Consider the following 18,593-nt stretch of genomic DNA (forward strand, 5'->3'; position numbering starts at 1 on the left):
GGGAAATTGCGGCGTGCGTATGCCATCCCACCAGCGAATTACATTTTCACCGGTGGGATGGCATTTCGGGGAGATTTGTCGCGGGCAACTAGTCTCCCCGTCTGCCAGAGCCCTTAAGCACACAAGCCAAATTCATCATTGCTGTTCAATAGACAGGTCACTGAGCCAGTAGTACAAACACATTTGCTGACATGTTTTTATCTTCGATGCGTTGATTGAGCAATTGTCCTCTGAAAGCATCACAGAAGGCTGTATTTGTTAGGCTTATGAACAGCGTGCAGGACACAACACTGTGGTGGTCTCCGCTAATATCATCCAGCATCACAGGTGCTTCTCAAGCTTGAGCAAGCGTATACACACAAACATCATTTTAAAGGGGGCCCATTGCAAAGGTGAGGATTTAATATATACTTCATCTCATGGCACAAATAAACTTTAAAACAAAATCAATTTTAAATTTTTTACCATTTATTAAATAACCAGGTTATTCTCCTCATTCCCTCCAATGTCTAGGTAAAGGGGGCACAAACGAATGTCTAGTACCTGTCAATCAAAATCAGAGAGGGCTGTATAAATAGATACATATTGCTGAGAGGGGCTAATGAAAGAGTAACTTAATATATTGAACATTTCTTATTTCTGTGAAATGAAGATCATATTATATCTAGGGCTGCACTGAATTCAGGATTTGGTTTGGCCGAATCCAAGTGCCTGGCTGAACCAAATCCAAATCTTTAAAATCACGTGACTTTTCATAGCAAGAGTGTTTAAGTTAAACAATTTTTACCTAATGCATGAGTCCTCTAACATTTCTGTAGCCTAATCTGCATTTGGAAATTGGAAATTAGGGTTTGAATTCTAGAAAATCTTTCTCAAAATATTTGGGCGAATCCCAAAATCCCCCATTACATCTTCATTTTTCCTTTAAAAAAATGATTCACTCTACATAATCTCTGTGGTTTTAATGTTATGGTACTTATTGTACAGTGCTGCAGAATATGTTGGCGCTTTATAAATAAATGTTAATAATAGTTCCCTATAATACTCATGCTAGTATCCCAGCATTGAAATGAACTGAGTAAGTACATCACTGGCAACGGAGAATCTCAAAGCATATTTATTCACATTTCTGTTGTAAGGACGATTTCAAACAATTGTTTAAACGTTTAATACCATGGACTTTGCATCAGATCTAACAAAAGGTTTTGTATTCAACAATTCATGGGTTTTTATCTGCAAAGGAAGAGAACAGTGGTGTGACTTCTTCCTCCAGGCAAAACAAGGGCTCTCTAATACTAACTAAACAACAAAATATTCAAAGGGCTTAAAACTAGGACTGTACATTTGTACTCAGATGTGCTGAAAGATAACTGATTGCTTTAGTTAAAGCAGTGACCTTGAGCTTGGCAGCTGCTAAAATAGTGAGCCCTAGTGGTGAGAGGATTTGGCTTGCCTACAAAAGATTTCAATAGACCTGTTCACAGATTCCGTTGTTTCTAAGAAGCACAGAAAAAAAACCCTAAGGTTCTTGGGAAATACAAAGTCACACCATAGGTGTTTGCTTTGCCTTTTGCCAAAGTAGATTTGCAAGAGCTAGTACTAGTGCTGCAGCATTTCTGTAAATAAAGAAGTATACCCCTTTTTTCAACATTAGGTCAATGATCACAACTTTGCCTTTTGTTTTAGTTATGAAATTTGTTATTTCTTGTACTAAACAGGGAAAACTAAAAGTTATAAGTAAAGGCACATTCTACTTTCTGATTCATATGAGCACAATCTAAGCTCGACCAGTGATTTGTTTTCATTTTGCTTGTCAGTAGAGGAAGCAGAGTATAACTTTGATCTTTAGATTTTGGCCTGTTTAGTGCAAGACGTAAAACAATAGACAAAAAGTATGCTGAGCACTAGACATTACAATTATACATTAAGCTAATGTTGAAAAAAGGGGGTATATTGCCCCTGTAACCGTATGCGAATGAGCTACGTATGGGCTGGTCTAATTTATGCCCCTACAGGACATGTGGCAGGACCAATCAATGTACACAGCCTATGCACTTGTCCTTTATTTTTCCCTGACTTTAGATGAGAATGACAGGTCGTTGCAATTGTATTTCCAGTGACAGGTGATGTAACCAAAAACAAGGAGATTAAACCAGGTACATGTGGAAAGCCCAGGCCATCAAAGTTAATTGCTGTTGAGGGGAACTACACTATGTTGGAGGCTGCACTCAAGCCACCCCCCTCCAAGGGGCCTGTGCTGTGGTGTAATTACGCCACTGCTTCCAAAGAGTGAGGTTTAATGGCAATGCTATGTTAAACTCAACACTGGAGGTGCAAAGGTGACGCCACCTTATCCATTATACCATCAAGGAATACATATGCTGTATGGCTGATTCATTAGATTACATGCATTTTGTATAATACCATTATCTGTATACCATGTCTATTTTAGAGGTGCAAACTCTATCAAACCTTTAACGTCAATGTAATCCAAAAGCATACATTCCTGTTTTTGTTTCAGCCACTATGAAATAAATATAAGAAAGAAAAAAACAATATATGAAATTCAATGTGGACCTGTGATGAATGCATAGCTTTAGTACATAGGCCAATATGTTGTATTGCTTAGCCCAAAACACACATCAATCCGGGGATTTTAATTATTCCCATTCGCATGGGTAGGTTGAGTAGATCCATGGTAACGTGGGCTATACTGGTTTGGAAGATATATCCCAAAAATTTAATATGTGCTCAATCACTTCTTTCATTAATTGCAAATATTCTAGATGTGTACAGCAAATTTAATTAGAGAACATATCTATATAATATGATCTATATAAGTTACTAACAGGAACCAAGCAGCAGGTTCGGTATTTTAAAAACTAGATCCTTATGTTCAGTGTAGGTCCTTGTATTCCATTAAAAAGAGCAATTCCAAGTGACACAACCACGTAGCAGGCTTCAATACACATGCACCATGCCGTAAAGGAAGGTCCAAAAAAGGACATAAGTGAACAGGCCACCGATGAGCCCTCCTGTAAACAGTGGCTTTCTTGATTTAAAATATTTGTTCCACTTCCGTCCAGACTTTAATACTAACAGAAGTGACAGCAGGAACGAGGCGAGGAAGTAAAAGATGAAGCCATATAAAGCAGTTAAACCGAGGATCCCTGCAGTGGCCCCAGACAGGGCAGATACAGAGGTTCGGCAATAGTCAAGCACTGCAGCGTTCCCTCGCACTGCAGCTTCACTAATAAACTGGGGGCCTTCTCTCTTCAGTGCCACTCCAGCCATGGTTGCAACAAGAAGTCAGCTAGACCTGAAAAAACAAGGGTGATACAGGAAGGATTAGCATGTTCACTGTGTTGTTAGCACACACTTTAATGGTTTAACATACGGTAATCTGTGCAGATCCATGTTCTTAAGATGGCCATACACAGGCAGATCTGCCCAAAATTGGGCAGATCTCGATTGGGCAGGTTTGATTTTCGCATCAGCTCATTGGCCCTAGGGCCCTACAATCAAATGAGTCCAATGTCAACCACTTTACGTGAGCATATCAGAAGATCTGTAGTGTGCATGGCCACCTTAAGTCTATTATTACAATTATATCAATTGGCTAAATAGATATTTTTGTATAAAACAATCATTCTGCAAACTACATTATGATGATGCACCCCTAATAATAATAATAATAATAATAAGATTTTATGGCACAGCCATACAGGAACCAATGACTGCGCAAGTTAAGAGGGGACCACATACACGACTCAATCCAGTGACCGCCGTAATAGGATTATATAAACCTTAATATCTTAGCAAGTGTCCATCAGGTATCAGTTAGGGAGGCCTCATTGTAGCAACAACAGGCAAACTTAATTCTGATTCATGAGGAGCCAAGGCAGCATCCATTTTGGGGCAAATGCTTTGTATGACAGGCTGAATAAATAGGTCTAATCACACAAACTAAACACATAAAGGTTCGGGAGGTGTCTGTGAGCTGTCAGAAAATACCTCAGGGACACAGTCACTGGCAATTTATATTATGCTACAATAAGCGCATTTTCTGAAAATCCAGAATGAATACTGTGTTTTTTTCATTAGTCATATCTGAGCTGTGTGTAATTAACCAGTGAGAAAGGGCCTCACACTGCGTGCCTAAACATCTAAATAACCAGATGTATCCATACCGCCCAACAGTCCGCTTTTATCCGGGATTGTCCCGAACACAGCCCGCTGTACCGGAGCGCTGATTATTTAGCCCGCAGCGGTATTAACACTCAGCTCCTTGACTCCTTCCGGTCCTCTAATCCGGATGTCTCATCGCGCAGTGCTATGACGTCTCACACCCCGCGTATAACCGCGCTGTGACGCTGCACGCCGCCGCTCTGGGGGCGTGGTCAGCTTCGAATGATCCGTCAGTGTTGGTGAGGGGCGGACTGGCTGTACTATAGGGTAGTCAGGGGTGAGGGCAGAGCTGCCTTTTCAGTGGTTACGTAAAGACACTCTTGTGGTCGTTGCCAGCCTCTACCCCTGCCACCAGAGCCTCACTGGCATTGTAATTCATTGATTTTCCTGCTAACTGGCATATATACTTGCGCCACTTTGTTATTGGAGGGTGCAGGCAATAGCCAGATCTGCTGCCAACACTGCATTTATTTTTGTGCTCCCAATGTTTCTATTTGTTTTTTTGGTAGGGGAGAAATTTTATTTATTGGTTGAAGTTGGTACTGTCAGCTGTGAGAGCCTGTTCTCGAAATGTGACCAAAAAGGACCATTTTTCTCACTATTGGAGACAAAACAAAGGCCTTTTTTTTTACTATTTGAGAGACAGAACAAGGGCTAATTTAGGAACAGACTGGTGAAAATAATAAATTATCTTTTACTCATCAAGTCCAGTTGCTTTAAATTTATTTATACTAGATATACCATGACCTGGATGAATGAAAATCTTCATAGACATATCTTTTACTGTTTCTTTACTTTATTTCCTTAAAGGAACAGTAACATTAAAAAAATTAAAGTGTTTAAAAGTAATTAAAATATAATGTGCTGTTGCTCTGCAATAAAATGGTGTTTTTGCTGCAGAAAAGCTACTATATAAATAAACTGCTGTGTAGCCATGGGGGCAGCCATGCAAGCTGGAAAAAAGGAGAAAAGGCACAGGTTACATAGCAGATAACTAGTAGATAAGCCCCATATAATGGGGGTTTATCTGTTATCTGCTAAGTAACCTGTGCCTTTTCTCCTTTGAATGGCTGCCCCCATGGCTACACAGCAGCTTACTTATATAAACAATAGTAGTCTTTCAGAGGCAAACACACCAGTTGTAGCAATGCAGGGCAACAGTACATTATATTGTTATTACTTTTATACACTTTCATTTTTTGGTGTTACTGTTCTTTTAACTGTGAAGTGTGTAGGTTCCCTGTCAGTTCCATAGCAGAAAGCTTCTGGGCCCCAAAAGGGCATCCATGGAAACAGGCTTTGGCTGGGGTTTCCCTGTTTCATGAAAGGAGTTAGACCTTCCCATCAGTTACCCATAAACTCAGTTATATTGAGTTCTGGTCAAGACTAGGGCCTTGTATTTTCACACTTGAGGCACAAATTATAGTCTATTTTAGGGGAATATAATTGGGGAAATATACCAGTAGTAATATTTAGTTTTTCAGCAATGGCTAGATTTCACAAAAAAGGGCTGTATTGAGAGAAAATGGAAAAATGTTAACACCAGTACACCCTTACCTCCTCCAAAGATTTACCACCTGGTGCACAGCTTAGATACTGAAACAGGTCAAAGGAAGGGAGGATTATGATACAAAAAGAGGTTTACTGCAAAGGGAATGTTATTGGATCTGGGCTTTAAAAACAAAGTACCCTAGAGGATTGAATGAAGAGTTCATCATGTCTTGTTTCTTATGAATTTCGTTGGTAGTATTTCTAAGTGAATTATATGTATACATTATTTTTCCTGCAGATAATTTGTTACACTTTTGAGGAAATTTGCAGAGCTACAATGACAGGGATTCCTTTCTTGCTTCAGGGTGAGTTTGAGTTTTTATCCTTTCACAACTGGAGAGGTATTTAAAGATGGTGTTCCCTGATTCATTTTTTTGTGGGGGTTTAATATTTGACTTTATAGCAGGGATCCCCAAAATTTTATGCCTGTGAACCAAATTCAGATGGAAAAAGTTTTGGAGAGCAACTGTCAGGAACTATAGGGATTCGAACCCTGGACTTTGTGTGGAACTCCGGGTGCACATGTTTACTGAGCCACAGGGGGCTCTTTGAGCTACATGGGATCGGTTGCTCTAATGTCCTTTGTGCCTTTCCACCAGTTTCACTGTCTATATTGGTCATCACATGTGTGGCTGCTTTGGTAATCACCAGACTATATAAACCCTCTCCGGGCTAGACACAGTGCTCGATCATCGTTCCCGCTGAGCTTGGTCTTGCCACCTCTGATACCTGATTCCTCTCTGCCCGGACTGACCCCTGCCTGACTAACGGATCTGCTAGAACTGTGCCTGAATCGACCCTTGCCTGATTATCGGACTTGCTAGAACACTGCCTGGACTGACCCCTGCCTGCCTTTGGATTCACCTGTTACCGGACTCTGTATTTATCACAGGCTTGTACATTACTTTTATTTTCATTCTGTTTGTTTTCATTAAAACTCCTTTGTTCATCTAACTTGGCTGTCTGGCCTTTTAAGGGAGTTCTGGGTTATCTGCACATAGGCTCCTACCTGCCAGCCACTCACCTGTGGCTGCCCCTGACAGTATGATCGAGCCATACAATAACGAGCCTGCTGGTAACCCCTCATTAGCACATGAACAGAATGAACTACAACTCTCTGCTCAGTGGCTTTCTTCTGTTATAAAGTATGAAGGGGAAGAAGGGACTTTTTCTGACTTTCTGCTCACCTGTAAAAAGTTTGCTACAGTTCCCTTTGTTAGGCAAGCCCCTGATTATATGAAGAGTCGGCTCATCATTTTGTTTCTCTTGGGGGGCAATGCTCAAGAATGGGCAGAGTATTGCATTGATGAAGAGGCTCACTTTTTGGAGGATCCTTGTACTTTTCTTTCTTTTTTGAAAGCAACCTTCACAGGGGATTTATGGCCAGTCTCTTCTGACATTTTTCCTTCTACTGCAGTTAACAAACCCGTTAAGAATTTTCAACTGACTCCTCCGGTTCCAAGATATTCTAAACTTGTGCGGCCCCAAAGCACCTTCCAGCCAGCTGTTCAAGATGATGAAAAGGAATTCTGTTATGAGGATGAGAGTGACTGTATAGATATTTCTGAGGATGAATGGGAAGATATGGATTCTGAGGATGAAATACCAACGGCATATACTACCAAGTTCAAGGGCCGGTCAATCTCCCAGTTGTCCACTGTACCTGCAGTTCAGCCCTATATATCTATACCTACAGATCAGTCCCCTGCATCTCTGCCTGCAGTTCAGTCCCCTGATTCAGTTCCTGCTCATTTGCCTATTTTTCTGGTACCTGCGCTCAGGCGGCTTGGTCCTTTGCCAGCTTTCCCACGGATTGGGCCCCTACCAGTCCTCGGGCAGTCCAGCTCTGAACCTTCATCGGCTCCTGTGCCAGTGCCCCAGCAACAGCGGCCTTGTCCAGTTCCAGCACCCAGACAGCGGCCTTGTCCTGCTTCAGCTTCTGTGCCTGAACTGCAACCCTCAGCTTCTGTGCCTGAACTGCAACCCTCAGCTCCTGTGCCGGCTCCCCGAAAGCTGTCTGCTCCTGTGCCGGCTCCCCGAAAGCTGTCTGCTCCTGTGCCGGCTCCCCGAAAGCTGTCTGCTCCTGTGCTGGCTCCCCGAAAGCTGCTGCTGCCTGCTCTAGCACCTGCTATTAGCCTACCGGTTCCTGTATCCGCAGTCCAGTCTCCAGTTCCTTTACCCGCAGTCCAGTCTCCTGTACCTGCTCCGGTGTCTGCTACCCAGCCAGTGCCTGCTCCGGTGTCTGCTGCCCAGCCAGTGCCTGCTCCGGTGTCTGCTGCCCAGCCAGTGCCTGCTCCGGTGTCTGCTGCCCAGCCAGTGCCTGCTCCGGTGTCTGCTGCCCAGCCAGTGCCTGCTCCGGTGTCTGCTGCCCAGCCAGTGCCTGCTCCGGTGTCTGCTGCCCAGCCAGTGCCTGCTCCGGTGTCTGCTGCCCAGCCAGTGCCTGCTCCGGTGTCTGCTGCCCAGCCAGTGCCTGCTCCGGTGTCTGCTGCCCAGCCAGTGCCTGCTCCGGTGTCTGCTGCCCAGCCAGTGCCTGCACCCCGACGGCTGCCTCCTTCTGTGCCAGCAGTCATGTTGTCTGCATCAGTTCCCGCCTCTGTGCCAGTTCTCCAGCCATCAGTTCCCGCCTCTGTGCCAGTTCTCCAGCCATCAGTTCCCGCCTCTGTGCCAGTTCTCCAGCCATCAGTTCCCGCCTCTGTGCCAGTTCTCCAGCCATCAGTTCCCGCCTCTGTGCCAGTTCTCCAGCCATCAGTTCCCGCCTCTGTGCCAGTTCTCCAGCCATCAGTTCCCGCCTCTGTGCCAGTTCTCCAGTCATCAGTTCCCGCCTCTGTGCCAGTTCTCCAGCCATCAGTTCCCGCCTCAGTGCCAGTTCTCCAGCCATCAGTTCCCGCCTCTGTGCCAGTTCTCCAGCCATCAGTTCCCGCCTCCGTGCCAGTTCTCCAGCCATCAGTTCCCGCCTCCGTGCCAGTTCTCCAGCCATCAGTTCCCGCCTCCGTGCCAGCGGTCCTGCCCGTGACGGCTTCCGTGCCAGCGATCCTGCCTGTGCCAGCGGTCCTGCTAGCTCCCGTGCCAGTGGTTGTGCCTGCTGTTGCTTCAGTGCCAATGCTTCTACCACCAGCCTCTGAGGACAAAATTGCTTCCGGGCCTACCTTCCCTGCTACTAGGTCTGGTGGTTCTGTTGTCGCAGACTCTGCCAGTCCAATAGCAGTGAGTGGTGGTCTTGTTGCTTCCCTGGGCATCTCCCTTCCACCTGCAGTGGGTATGTATGATGGTGCTCCACCTGTAATGGGTGTTTTGTGTGGTAATTCATCCGCTGTGGCTCCTGACCCTGGCGTCTCATCCGCTGTGGCTCCTGACCCTGGCGTCTCATCCGCTGTGGCTCCTGACCCTGGCGTCTCATCCGCTGTGGCTCCTGACCCTGGCGTCTCATCCGCTGTGGCTCCTGACCCTGGCGTCTCATCCGCTGTGGCTCCCGATTCTGGCAACTCCACTGTTCTAAATCCTGATCCTGGTGGCCTACCTTGTGTTAATGATCCTAGTGACTTTCTGGCATCTGTTCCTGACTCTGGCGGCACTCCTGTCCTGGCTCCTGACTCTGGCGGTCCTCCTGTCCTGGCTTTGGCTCCTGACTCTGGCAGTCCTCCTGTCCTGGCTTTGGCTCCTGACTCTGGCGGCACTCCTGTCCTGGCTCCGGCTTCCGATCCTGACGACCCTCTGGCTCCGGCTTCCGATCCTGACGACCCTCTGGCTCCGGCTTCCGATCCTGACGACCCTCTTGTCCTGGCTCCAGACCCTAGCAATTCTTTCCCTGCTGATGATCCTATCTCTAATGGTTCACTCTCGGCTGATGGTTTTGAGCCTTGCAGTATACTCGCTTGCATAACCAGTCCCTGCAGCATCTTTAATGACTTGATTCTAATGCATAAATGTTTTTTGTTTAAAATGTTGTTGTCCGACTGGGAGATCGCCCGGAGGACGATCTTTAAAGGGGGGGTAATGTCAGGAACTATAGGGATTCGAACCCTGGACTTTGTGTGGAACTCCGGGTGCACATGTTTACTGAGCCACAGGGGGCTCTTTGAGCTACATGGGATCGGTTGCTCTAATGTCCTTTGTGCCTTTCCACCAGTTTCACTGTCTATATTGGTCATCACATGTGTGGCTGCTTTGGTAATCACCAGACTATATAAACCCTCTCCGGGCTAGACACAGTGCTCGATCATCGTTCCCGCTGAGCTTGGTCTTGCCACCTCTGATACCTGATTCCTCTCTGCCCGGACTGACCCCTGCCTGACTAACGGATCTGCTAGAACTGTGCCTGAATCGACCCTTGCCTGATTATCGGACTTGCTAGAACACTGCCTGGACTGACCCCTGCCGCCTTTGGATTCACCTGTTACCGGACTCTGTATTTATCACAGGCTTGTACATTACTTTTATTTTCATTCTGTTTGTTTTCATTAAAACTCCTTTGTTCATCTAACTTGGCTGTCTGGCGTATGTCTATGAAGATTCTCATTCATCCAGGTCATGATATACAGTATCTAGTAGAATTAAGTCTAAAACAACTGGACTTTTCTGAGTTTTTCTTGAAAACGTTTCACCACTCATCCGAGTGGCTTCTTCAGTTCAAATGACTGGTAGGGAATTCCCCGGTATTTAAACTCTTGATGGTTTAAGAGTTAAACTCTTGGCTGTCTGGCCTTTTAAGGGAGTTCTGGGTTATCTGCATATAGGCTCCTACCTGCCAGCCACTCACCTGTGGCTGCCCCTGACAGCAACACAAGCATGAAAAATGTTCCTGGAGGTGCCAGTGGGAGCTATAACTGGCTATTTGATAATCCCTATATGGACTGGCAGCCTACCAAAACTTGCCTCCTAACTAGAAATTCAAAATTAAGCACCTGCTCTTAGGCCACTGGGAGCAACATGTTGCTCATGATCCCACTGCTTTATAGAAACACAACATGTACTATATCCATCCTTCGTCAGAAGAAGGGGGGGGGGTTTAGTGGATAGGAAACTGAACACAAGCTCATCATCACCATTTACAATGCCAAGTATTGGCTGGAGAAGTGGGTTCTCTGGAGTGATGAATTGCACTACTTCTGGTGGTTTGACAAGTCTGGGTGCAGCAGGAAAACACTAACTGCTTGATGGCATAATGCCAACTGGTAGAGGAGGAATAATTGTCCGAGGCTTTTTTCCATGGTTTGCGTCAGGGCCCCTGGTTCCATTGCAAGGAAGTCTTAGGGCTACTGCCTGCAATTATATCTTTGACAATTCTGGGCTTCCTACTTTGTGGCAACAGTTTGGTGAAGGCACTTTCCTGTTTTAATGCCCCAATGCACAAATCAAGGTCTGTACAGAATGGGTTTTCTGATGGGACTGGAAGAACTTGACTGGCTTGTACAAAGAACCATGGCCTCAGCCCAAGTGAGCATCTGGACCACCAACTCAACAGTAACATCATTGGTTTGGGAATGAGATTTAGAACAGGCAGGTGTCCTTAAGGGGTTATGTAATAAAAGGCACTAAGTTTGCCCAGGTGCAGTAACCCATAGCAACCAATAAGAGCTTTTAAACAGGTGACCAGTAAATTCTACATACTGCTTCTTATTACATAACCCCCATAGGGTATACATATGTGTGTGACATGGTGTTCTTCAAGATCCACTGGTACTTCAGTGTCAGTGTTTGGTTTAACAAAAATATAAAGTCAGCCATGCAACAGAATTTTGGTGCTGCACTGCAGCTATTTTGTATTGAAATTCACACCATGGCAAAGCTATACAAACATATATGCAACAAAACAGAATAATTAATATTTTATCCTCTGACTGTTAATTAAAAGTTTACCAAAGGGATATCAAACATGTAGCCTTAAAGCTGTTATGTCCTCAAGTTTCCAGCATCTTCAGCAAGCCAGCTCACTGGGGATTCTGGGAGCTGTAGTTCATTAGAGCTGGAGAGCTGTGGGTCTGATATCCCTAATTGACATATTCAGTTCATAGGAAGCTCTGATATCCCCACCTTTGCTACAGAGCTGGTATTGTCACTGCTTATATTTAATGCCTCAATGGGATATAGTTGGACTGAGCCACCTAGCCTAGATAATTAGCCTAGATTTTCCTGGGCCACTTTTTCTGCTGTAACAACAAACAATGAGATGTTAAGGCATTCATTTGCTATGGTGCATTCCAATATGTTCATACATGGGTTGGACAGTGTATCTGTGTGTACTACAGATACAGCTTTGGGTGCTACACAAATTCTCTAAGTAACCATAATATGCATGGTCTCAGCATTTCCCAGCCATCTGCCCACACTTTAGGGTAAACTCTATCGTGCATACTTTGGATGAACGATAGAACCTGTATGTGCATACATTGGATGGACTGAATGGTGTTATATGGAGGCAGTTACACCATGCTGGCTTCAGATGCAGTAGAGACATTTTTATGGATAACAGCTGAGGGCAAAGGGTTTTCCAGGGCTGTCTGAATGTTTATTTGCAATCCAAATGCACTATGGATCCTGCAACTTAGAACCCAACGCCCCTCAGGCTGTGGATCGAGGTCAACCAGCAACTCACAAATTTATTGGCTAAGAGATTCATGTTCCGTTTAAAAATGCAAGCTTTGTGGTTTTTCAAATATGTCGGCTTCCTGTGAAACTAATGTGGGTGATTTTTGGACACTCCCAAACCCTGGTTTGTTATGCCTGGACCATGCCCTGTTACACTTCAACCCTAACCCTTGCTCTGCCTCTACCATGTTACAAAATCAGGTGTCTCCTGAAAATTCTTGGGTGGTTATAAAAGGTCATCAACGTGTATTTGTTTTTTACATTAAATAGTTAGCCAACAGACAGCCCCATTTGACCAAAGAAAATATCTCCCTTCCCATTCTAAACTATGGCATCGGGGTTCAACTATTTGGTCCAGTTAAAGTCTAAATGACTTCTACTAAAAGGGGTTTGGGTTTGGGGAACACTATGCTTGCATTGCTGTTCTATCAACTGGTGGAATATCCTATGCAAACAAATAGGTTATGCAAGAGCATTCTATCTCCTAGTGGTGCCGAATGTCCCCTTTATGGGAGGAACAAATTAGTAGAGAAAGAGAAGACTAGCCATTATGTAAAGTGCATTCTGCTTGGTGTCAATATAACATTGATTATTTCCCCACCCAACCGCAATATTCTACTACTAGATTGCTAACCTCCAAGAGGACAGCAGTAGGACTTATCAGAAGACTTTAGTGTAGATGCTATTACATTTTCCAGCACTACAGTTTGGTTGGGTAATGCAGTGCATCAGCGGATGGTAGAAAAAGTCATTAATGCAAATTAAGAAGCACCCAAATGTGGGTGTCAGCATATTCTGTTGTTCCAGATCACTTTGTCCTTTATTGTAGTTCCATGAATAGCCTTAATTGTTGCATGGAGTGCTTAGGCTTCAACGGACTGCAGTTTTATCTGGTCCAAGTCATTATGGCTCTTAGATTTTGGTTTTCCGTTGACTTTGAGATTCAGGGACATCTTAGAAGCTGATCTGCAAGAGAAAAGTGCCAGCATTTAGTAAAGTGGTTGTCAGACAGTTCTCAATTTAGGTCCCCCTTGGAGGTCCAAGCTTTGGTCAGGGCCCCTTTAGTTCATAACAAAGGTTAGAGTATGGCTCCTTTCAGAGCAGCCATCTGGGCATGAGATGGAGTGCAATCTGCACCATATGCCAAAACAGAGCTGCACACAGGCCAAAACAAGTGATAGGTCGAAAATGTGGGGTGAGAAGTACATCAACTCATTGATGTGGCTTGTCCCAAAAGCCTGCATCCCATCAGTGTGATCAGTCCAACCGGTCGGATCAATCAGTGTATGGCCATCTTAAGGTAGACAGCAGACAGCAAAGTGTGTGACATTTGCTTACCTTGCTCCTTCTGACTTGCAGACAATACAAAGATATCCTGGAGTGGGCTTAGAATAAAATGTTCTTATGTGACCCAGTCAAACTCCAGATAAGGCAAAAGAACAGATGAAAATATTCTCCCTACTAAGTACAAAGCCAAGAGACATTTAACAAACAGTCCTGATGCTGCCCCTACCCCTACCCACTTTTGATTATGTCACTTCCAAATTGCAGCATCAGCAATTCCTGTTTATTGGTGGTCAGCGGGTTATGGATTGGGTTGCAGCTAAGGCTTTTGCGGGTCAGGTAGCAGGTCAAAGTGTGTACAAATCTGGTTGTTGGGTCCAGGTTGGGTTTTTGCAGGACTCTACCATACAGTCACTGGTTCCCTATACAGCTAAATACCTACACAAACAGCATATTCTTTCAGTAGTCCATTACGGCCACCAGAGGGGGCAGGTGTTCCAGCGAGAGAATATGATCTTGATAGTCTAACCTCATAGATTAAATCTTCCATCCCCTTAACCAGTTTAGTTGCAGTCTCTGGACTCTCTCCAGCTCATTAATATCTTTCTTAAGGACTGGAGCCCAAAACTGCACTGCATACTCAAGGTGAGGCCTTACCAGAGACCTAGGCAAAATGATGTTTCTATCATTAACTTTCTGTGAGGTTTTGTATCAAGCGCTTTAGCAAAGTCCAATCCAATGCCATCCCAGAGTCGAGGTTCCTACTCACCTCCTCATAAGAGGCAACTAAATTAGTCTGGAAAGATCTGTTTGCATAAAACCATGCTGGCACAAACTTACAGTATTGTGATTTGCAATGTATTCAAGTACCCTATCCCTTAATACCCTTCCCAAAAGCTTTCCTACTACTGATGCCAGACTAACTGGCTTATAGTTTCAGGCTGAGAAACTAAAGGAACCACATTAGCAATCCGCCAGTCTCTTGGCACCATGCCAGACCCAACAAATACTGAAAAATTAAGTGAAGAGGCTTGGCAATCACAGCGCTCAGCTCGTTTAATACCCTGGGATGAATCCGGTCCTGGACGTTTGTTTACCTTGTTCAAGTCCTGAGTGACCCATACATCAGTAGTAATATTGCTAGAATTGGGTCTATTAAAAGGGAATGCAATTTAAAGTAAAGCTTATGAGTAAGTGCCCTACAAGGCACGAGACTCGTTAAGCTGACCCCTTTTTCTGCCTAATGGTTTTTTGAATTTTACCTTACACTGCTACTCTAATTATTGATGGTGATTTTTGCACTCAAATTACATTAAATTGCATTCACCACCCTTGACTGAGGGCTTTCTGCAAACCTTACCATCCATTATTTACATTATTTAACTGCATCCTTTTATTTTGCTCTTTGAGCAGTTAATATACCGTCCACCTTTACAACTTCTATAAAAAGGAAGCCTTCATTACCTGGCTTCTCAGTTGTGTAGACAGATTCCTTTTCTTTTCTTACAAGAGGAATATACTGATCTGTATACTTGTTAAGCAACATTTTAAAGATATTCTACTTTCCTTCTGTGTTTAACCCCGTAAAAGCCTTTCTCAGCTGATATTTTGCATGGATTCCCTTATAGTGCCAAAGTTTGCGTGTGTAAAATTTAGTGCCTTAGTTACTTTCTTATAGAGCTGTCTCTGCAACATAATCTCAAAGGAGACCGTGTTATGATCACTATTTTCTAAATGCTCACCCACACAAACGCTAGAGATGAGTTCAGTATTATTAGCAGAGGCCGACCCTAGGCCACTGCACCTGCACCCTGAACTCCTTCCCCTGCATGAGTGCACATGTGCAATTCCGTTGCGGGGGAGAGACACACAATGACAAGTAGTTGGGAGCATGGTCTAGGGGTAGGTAGGAGAGGTACCTGCTTGCCCCCCCCCCCCCCAAGTTGTGCCCTTTAGCATTTCTTTTACCAGACATATTGCTGTTCTTACAGACCTGTCCCCACCCAAGGTGCACCCACATTTCCGCAGAATTTATTTTCCGAATTTCCCATTCTGTGGCACAAACTTGTTGGAAACAGGGAGAAGTGGGTTACTGACGCTTACCAGGAGACAACCTGGTTATTTCATGATTCACTTGCCTTTCTGAAAGAGTTCTAATTTGTGTAGTAAGGAGGCTATTACAAATGACTAACAAGCAGTTGGGGTTATTTGGTTGGAATACAGGTCAGGCAGGTACGCTTCATTTGTTTGTTACCCCAGAAACCACAATACTGATGCCATGTAGATGGAAACTCATTGTGACTTTAATTGCCAGGTTGCATGAGGTAAAGCGAATCTGACACACAGTATGTACAGTAATAAAGCTCTTTCTACATGTCTGTATGGGGAAATTGTTTTTATTTTCCCTTCTGTTATTTCCTACGTACTGCAGTTGCTCTCAAAGTACCTGGTGTTTTACTTTCCTCTGAATGGGTGGTAAGGTGAGGGCTAATGTTTTGCATGTAGTTGTTGGGGCAGCACACATGGCACATGGTTGCCATGTCAGCCAACTCCATGTCATCAGGGACTTAATGATCCAGTTCTTGAACTTATAAGCCCCATATCCCTACAGCAAATGATAGCAGGGGATAAAGTATTTAGACTGTCTTAGTTAAAGGAGAAGGAAAGGTTCAATCACTGGGGGTGCCAAATGTTAGGCACCCCAGTGACATTATTCACTTACCTGTTACCCCAGGCTGGTGCTCCTGTTAGGGGAAAACTGCTCTGATCTGGGTGAGCGAGCCACCCTGTTCCTTCTGTCTTCTTTCTTTTTGACCCTGGGGCTGATGCGTGCGCAGTAGAGTGAAAGAGCCGGCTTTTTGTTAAACTTCATCCTTTTACTCTACTGCACATGCGCAAGTGGCCGCAAGAAGGAAGCAGATTGTTTGCTCGCTGGTACTGGGGTAGTAATTATTAGTAGTAGTGAATGTTAAGCACCCCCCTTTCTTCTCCTGTAAATGACATGGCAATTCCAAGATCCGCCAAAGAAATGCCCATGGTGATGTGAGTAAATACAAAGGAACATGGGAGGATGAGGTGTGCCTTTACTCCAATTTCATTGTATGATAAGAACAAATATAAAAATATATATAGGAATTTTTGTCATGACAAGGATAATCAGCAATACTTTGGGCAGCAAATGAAAAGTGAGAGAATACTTTGCCTTCCCACCTATATTCCCATGACAGAACCCCAAAGGACTTCAAGTGTGAAAAGGGGGAAAATGCCTGAGACATCTTCTATGTGAGTTGGACATTTCTGCTAGATAATCTATTGCTGGGAGATGCAGGGTACTGGGCTTTAGCATAGACAGGAGGACAGTACAGGTCCGGACTGGAATTCAAAATAGACCCTGGCATTTCAACTACAGAGAGGTCCAAATAGCCCACCAGCCCAATAAATAGTGACTATATTGCATCTTACAGCAGCCCCTCTGGCATTTGACAAAATCCACAGAATGCCAGCCCGGGCCTGCCCCTGAACCAAATGCCATCATTTAGCACCTCATGTTCAGGCAAACAGTCAGCACTGAGCGCAAATGATGTGACTGTTCCACTACAAAGAAACGTGAGATAATTTTACATCATCCAATACTTACTTTACTTCCTCAAACTTCTTGTCCCTGTAAAAGTTGCTCTTTTTAATTAGATACAGCAGCACAAGATCACAGAAGAATGCCCCCTAGAAATAAAAGAAAATATCTTCACTATACAGGTATGGGATCCCTTATCCGGAAACCCGATATCCAGAAAGCTTCGAATTACGGAAAGCATGTCTCCCATAGACTCCATTATAAGCAAATAATTCAGATTTTAAAAATTGATTTCCTTTTTCTCTGTAAAAATAAAGCAGTGCCTTGTACTTGATCCCAATTAAGGTATAATTAATCCTTACTGGATGCAAAATAATCTTATTGAGTTTAATTAATGTTTTATTGATTTTTTAAAAGACTTAAGGTATGGAGATCCAAATTACGGAAAGACCCCTTATCCGGAATACCCCTGGTCCCGAGCATTCTGGATAACGGGTCCTATACCTGTACTCAAAGCCAAAATGTTTAGCTCCATATAGACAAGGGCTGCTGAACCTGCTGGCAGTGTTTCTGGGATCCCTTAGTAGAAAGGGGTTTAGGAAGGGCAGAAGCTGTAGTCAAACCGTATCAGAAGAGCGCCAATTTGCCCAGCTTTAGTAAAGAATCTTAAGGTGGCCATACATGGTAAGATTTGCTTGTTGGTTTTAAGGACCTGAATCGGCAGCTGAAATCTGCCCGTGTATGTCCCCTTTACTCAGCACAGAATAAAAACACAGAGAACAAGACATAAGGCCTATAGCCTATAACATGTTGTGGCACAGCTGTGAAAAGTCTGAGGCTTGAGTAATTTTTTATAGCTAACCATTGGTTTCTATAGACCTGGTCACCTATATCAAGCAATCAGCAGGTAGCATTTACAGGTAACATGTAAGCAAACTTCTTGCTTGCTGTGGGTTACTAGACCTGGACAAGCACTGCACCTGTTTTTACATTCCCCTTAGGATGCAGACTTATGCTTTGTGCTCACTCTATTTATACTTTATGCCATTTGAACAGATGGGACTTTGTCATTGCATGTGATGATCCCAAGCTGTAAAGATACAGACTGTACCGGATATGCTTACATAGGAGATAATAGTGAGATAACTGTTGTACAGTTACAAACAGGAAGAGTTGCAAATATTGGCCAATGGGTTTGTTTGTAATTCTGATAAGCAGTGTGGTTTATTGTCCCGTGATTTGGGGTATCCCTAGTTATTTAAAAAAAAAAAAAAAATATTAATCTACTACTGCAATTTATTTACACTTTCAGCACTGTGAGTTCAGTTGAAGCCCAACACCAAATACAGAGCCAAGCCAATAAGCTTTGGCACCATGGATAGGGTGGCTATTATTTGGCACCATAAATAGGGTG

General features: G+C 44.0%; 2 protein-coding genes across 2 annotated transcripts in view; both read right to left on the reverse strand.

Annotated features, from left to right (window-relative positions):
* Positions 1–1,103: 1,103 nt before the first annotated feature.
* On the reverse strand, positions 1,104–4,285 carry emc6 (ER membrane protein complex subunit 6). Its single transcript, NM_001004809.1, has 2 exons — positions 4,191–4,285; positions 1,104–3,319 (listed from the first exon to the last, which is right to left on the reverse strand). Exon 2 carries the CDS (start codon positions 3,292–3,294, stop codon positions 2,962–2,964), a length of 333 nt encoding a protein of 110 aa, NP_001004809.1. The 5' UTR covers positions 3,295–3,319; positions 4,191–4,285; the 3' UTR covers positions 1,104–2,961.
* A 7,187-nt stretch (positions 4,286–11,472) lies between these two features.
* p2rx5 (purinergic receptor P2X, ligand gated ion channel, 5) overlaps positions 11,473–18,593 on the reverse strand; it is a 36,071-nt gene continuing 28,950 nt past the window's right edge. The window contains exons 11-12 of the mRNA XM_002938242.5: positions 17,246–17,328; positions 11,473–13,290 (exon numbers count right to left, since the gene is read on the reverse strand). Coding sequence (XP_002938288.1) covers positions 13,188–13,290; positions 17,246–17,328 — 186 coding nt within the window. The 3' untranslated portion in view covers positions 11,473–13,187. The remainder of the gene's footprint in view (positions 13,291–17,245; positions 17,329–18,593) is intronic.

The sequence above is a fragment of the Xenopus tropicalis genome, chromosome 2 (genome assembly GCF_000004195.4).
Source record: "Xenopus tropicalis strain Nigerian chromosome 2, UCB_Xtro_10.0, whole genome shotgun sequence".
In the NCBI taxonomy this organism is placed as follows: domain Eukaryota; kingdom Metazoa; phylum Chordata; class Amphibia; order Anura; family Pipidae; genus Xenopus; species Xenopus tropicalis.

Bases quoted from the DNA above. Each gene is read 5' to 3' on its own strand.
- emc6 (NM_001004809.1), bottom strand. From the start codon at position 3,294: ATGGCTGGAGTGGCACTGAAGAGAGAAGGCCCCCAGTTTATTAGTGAA.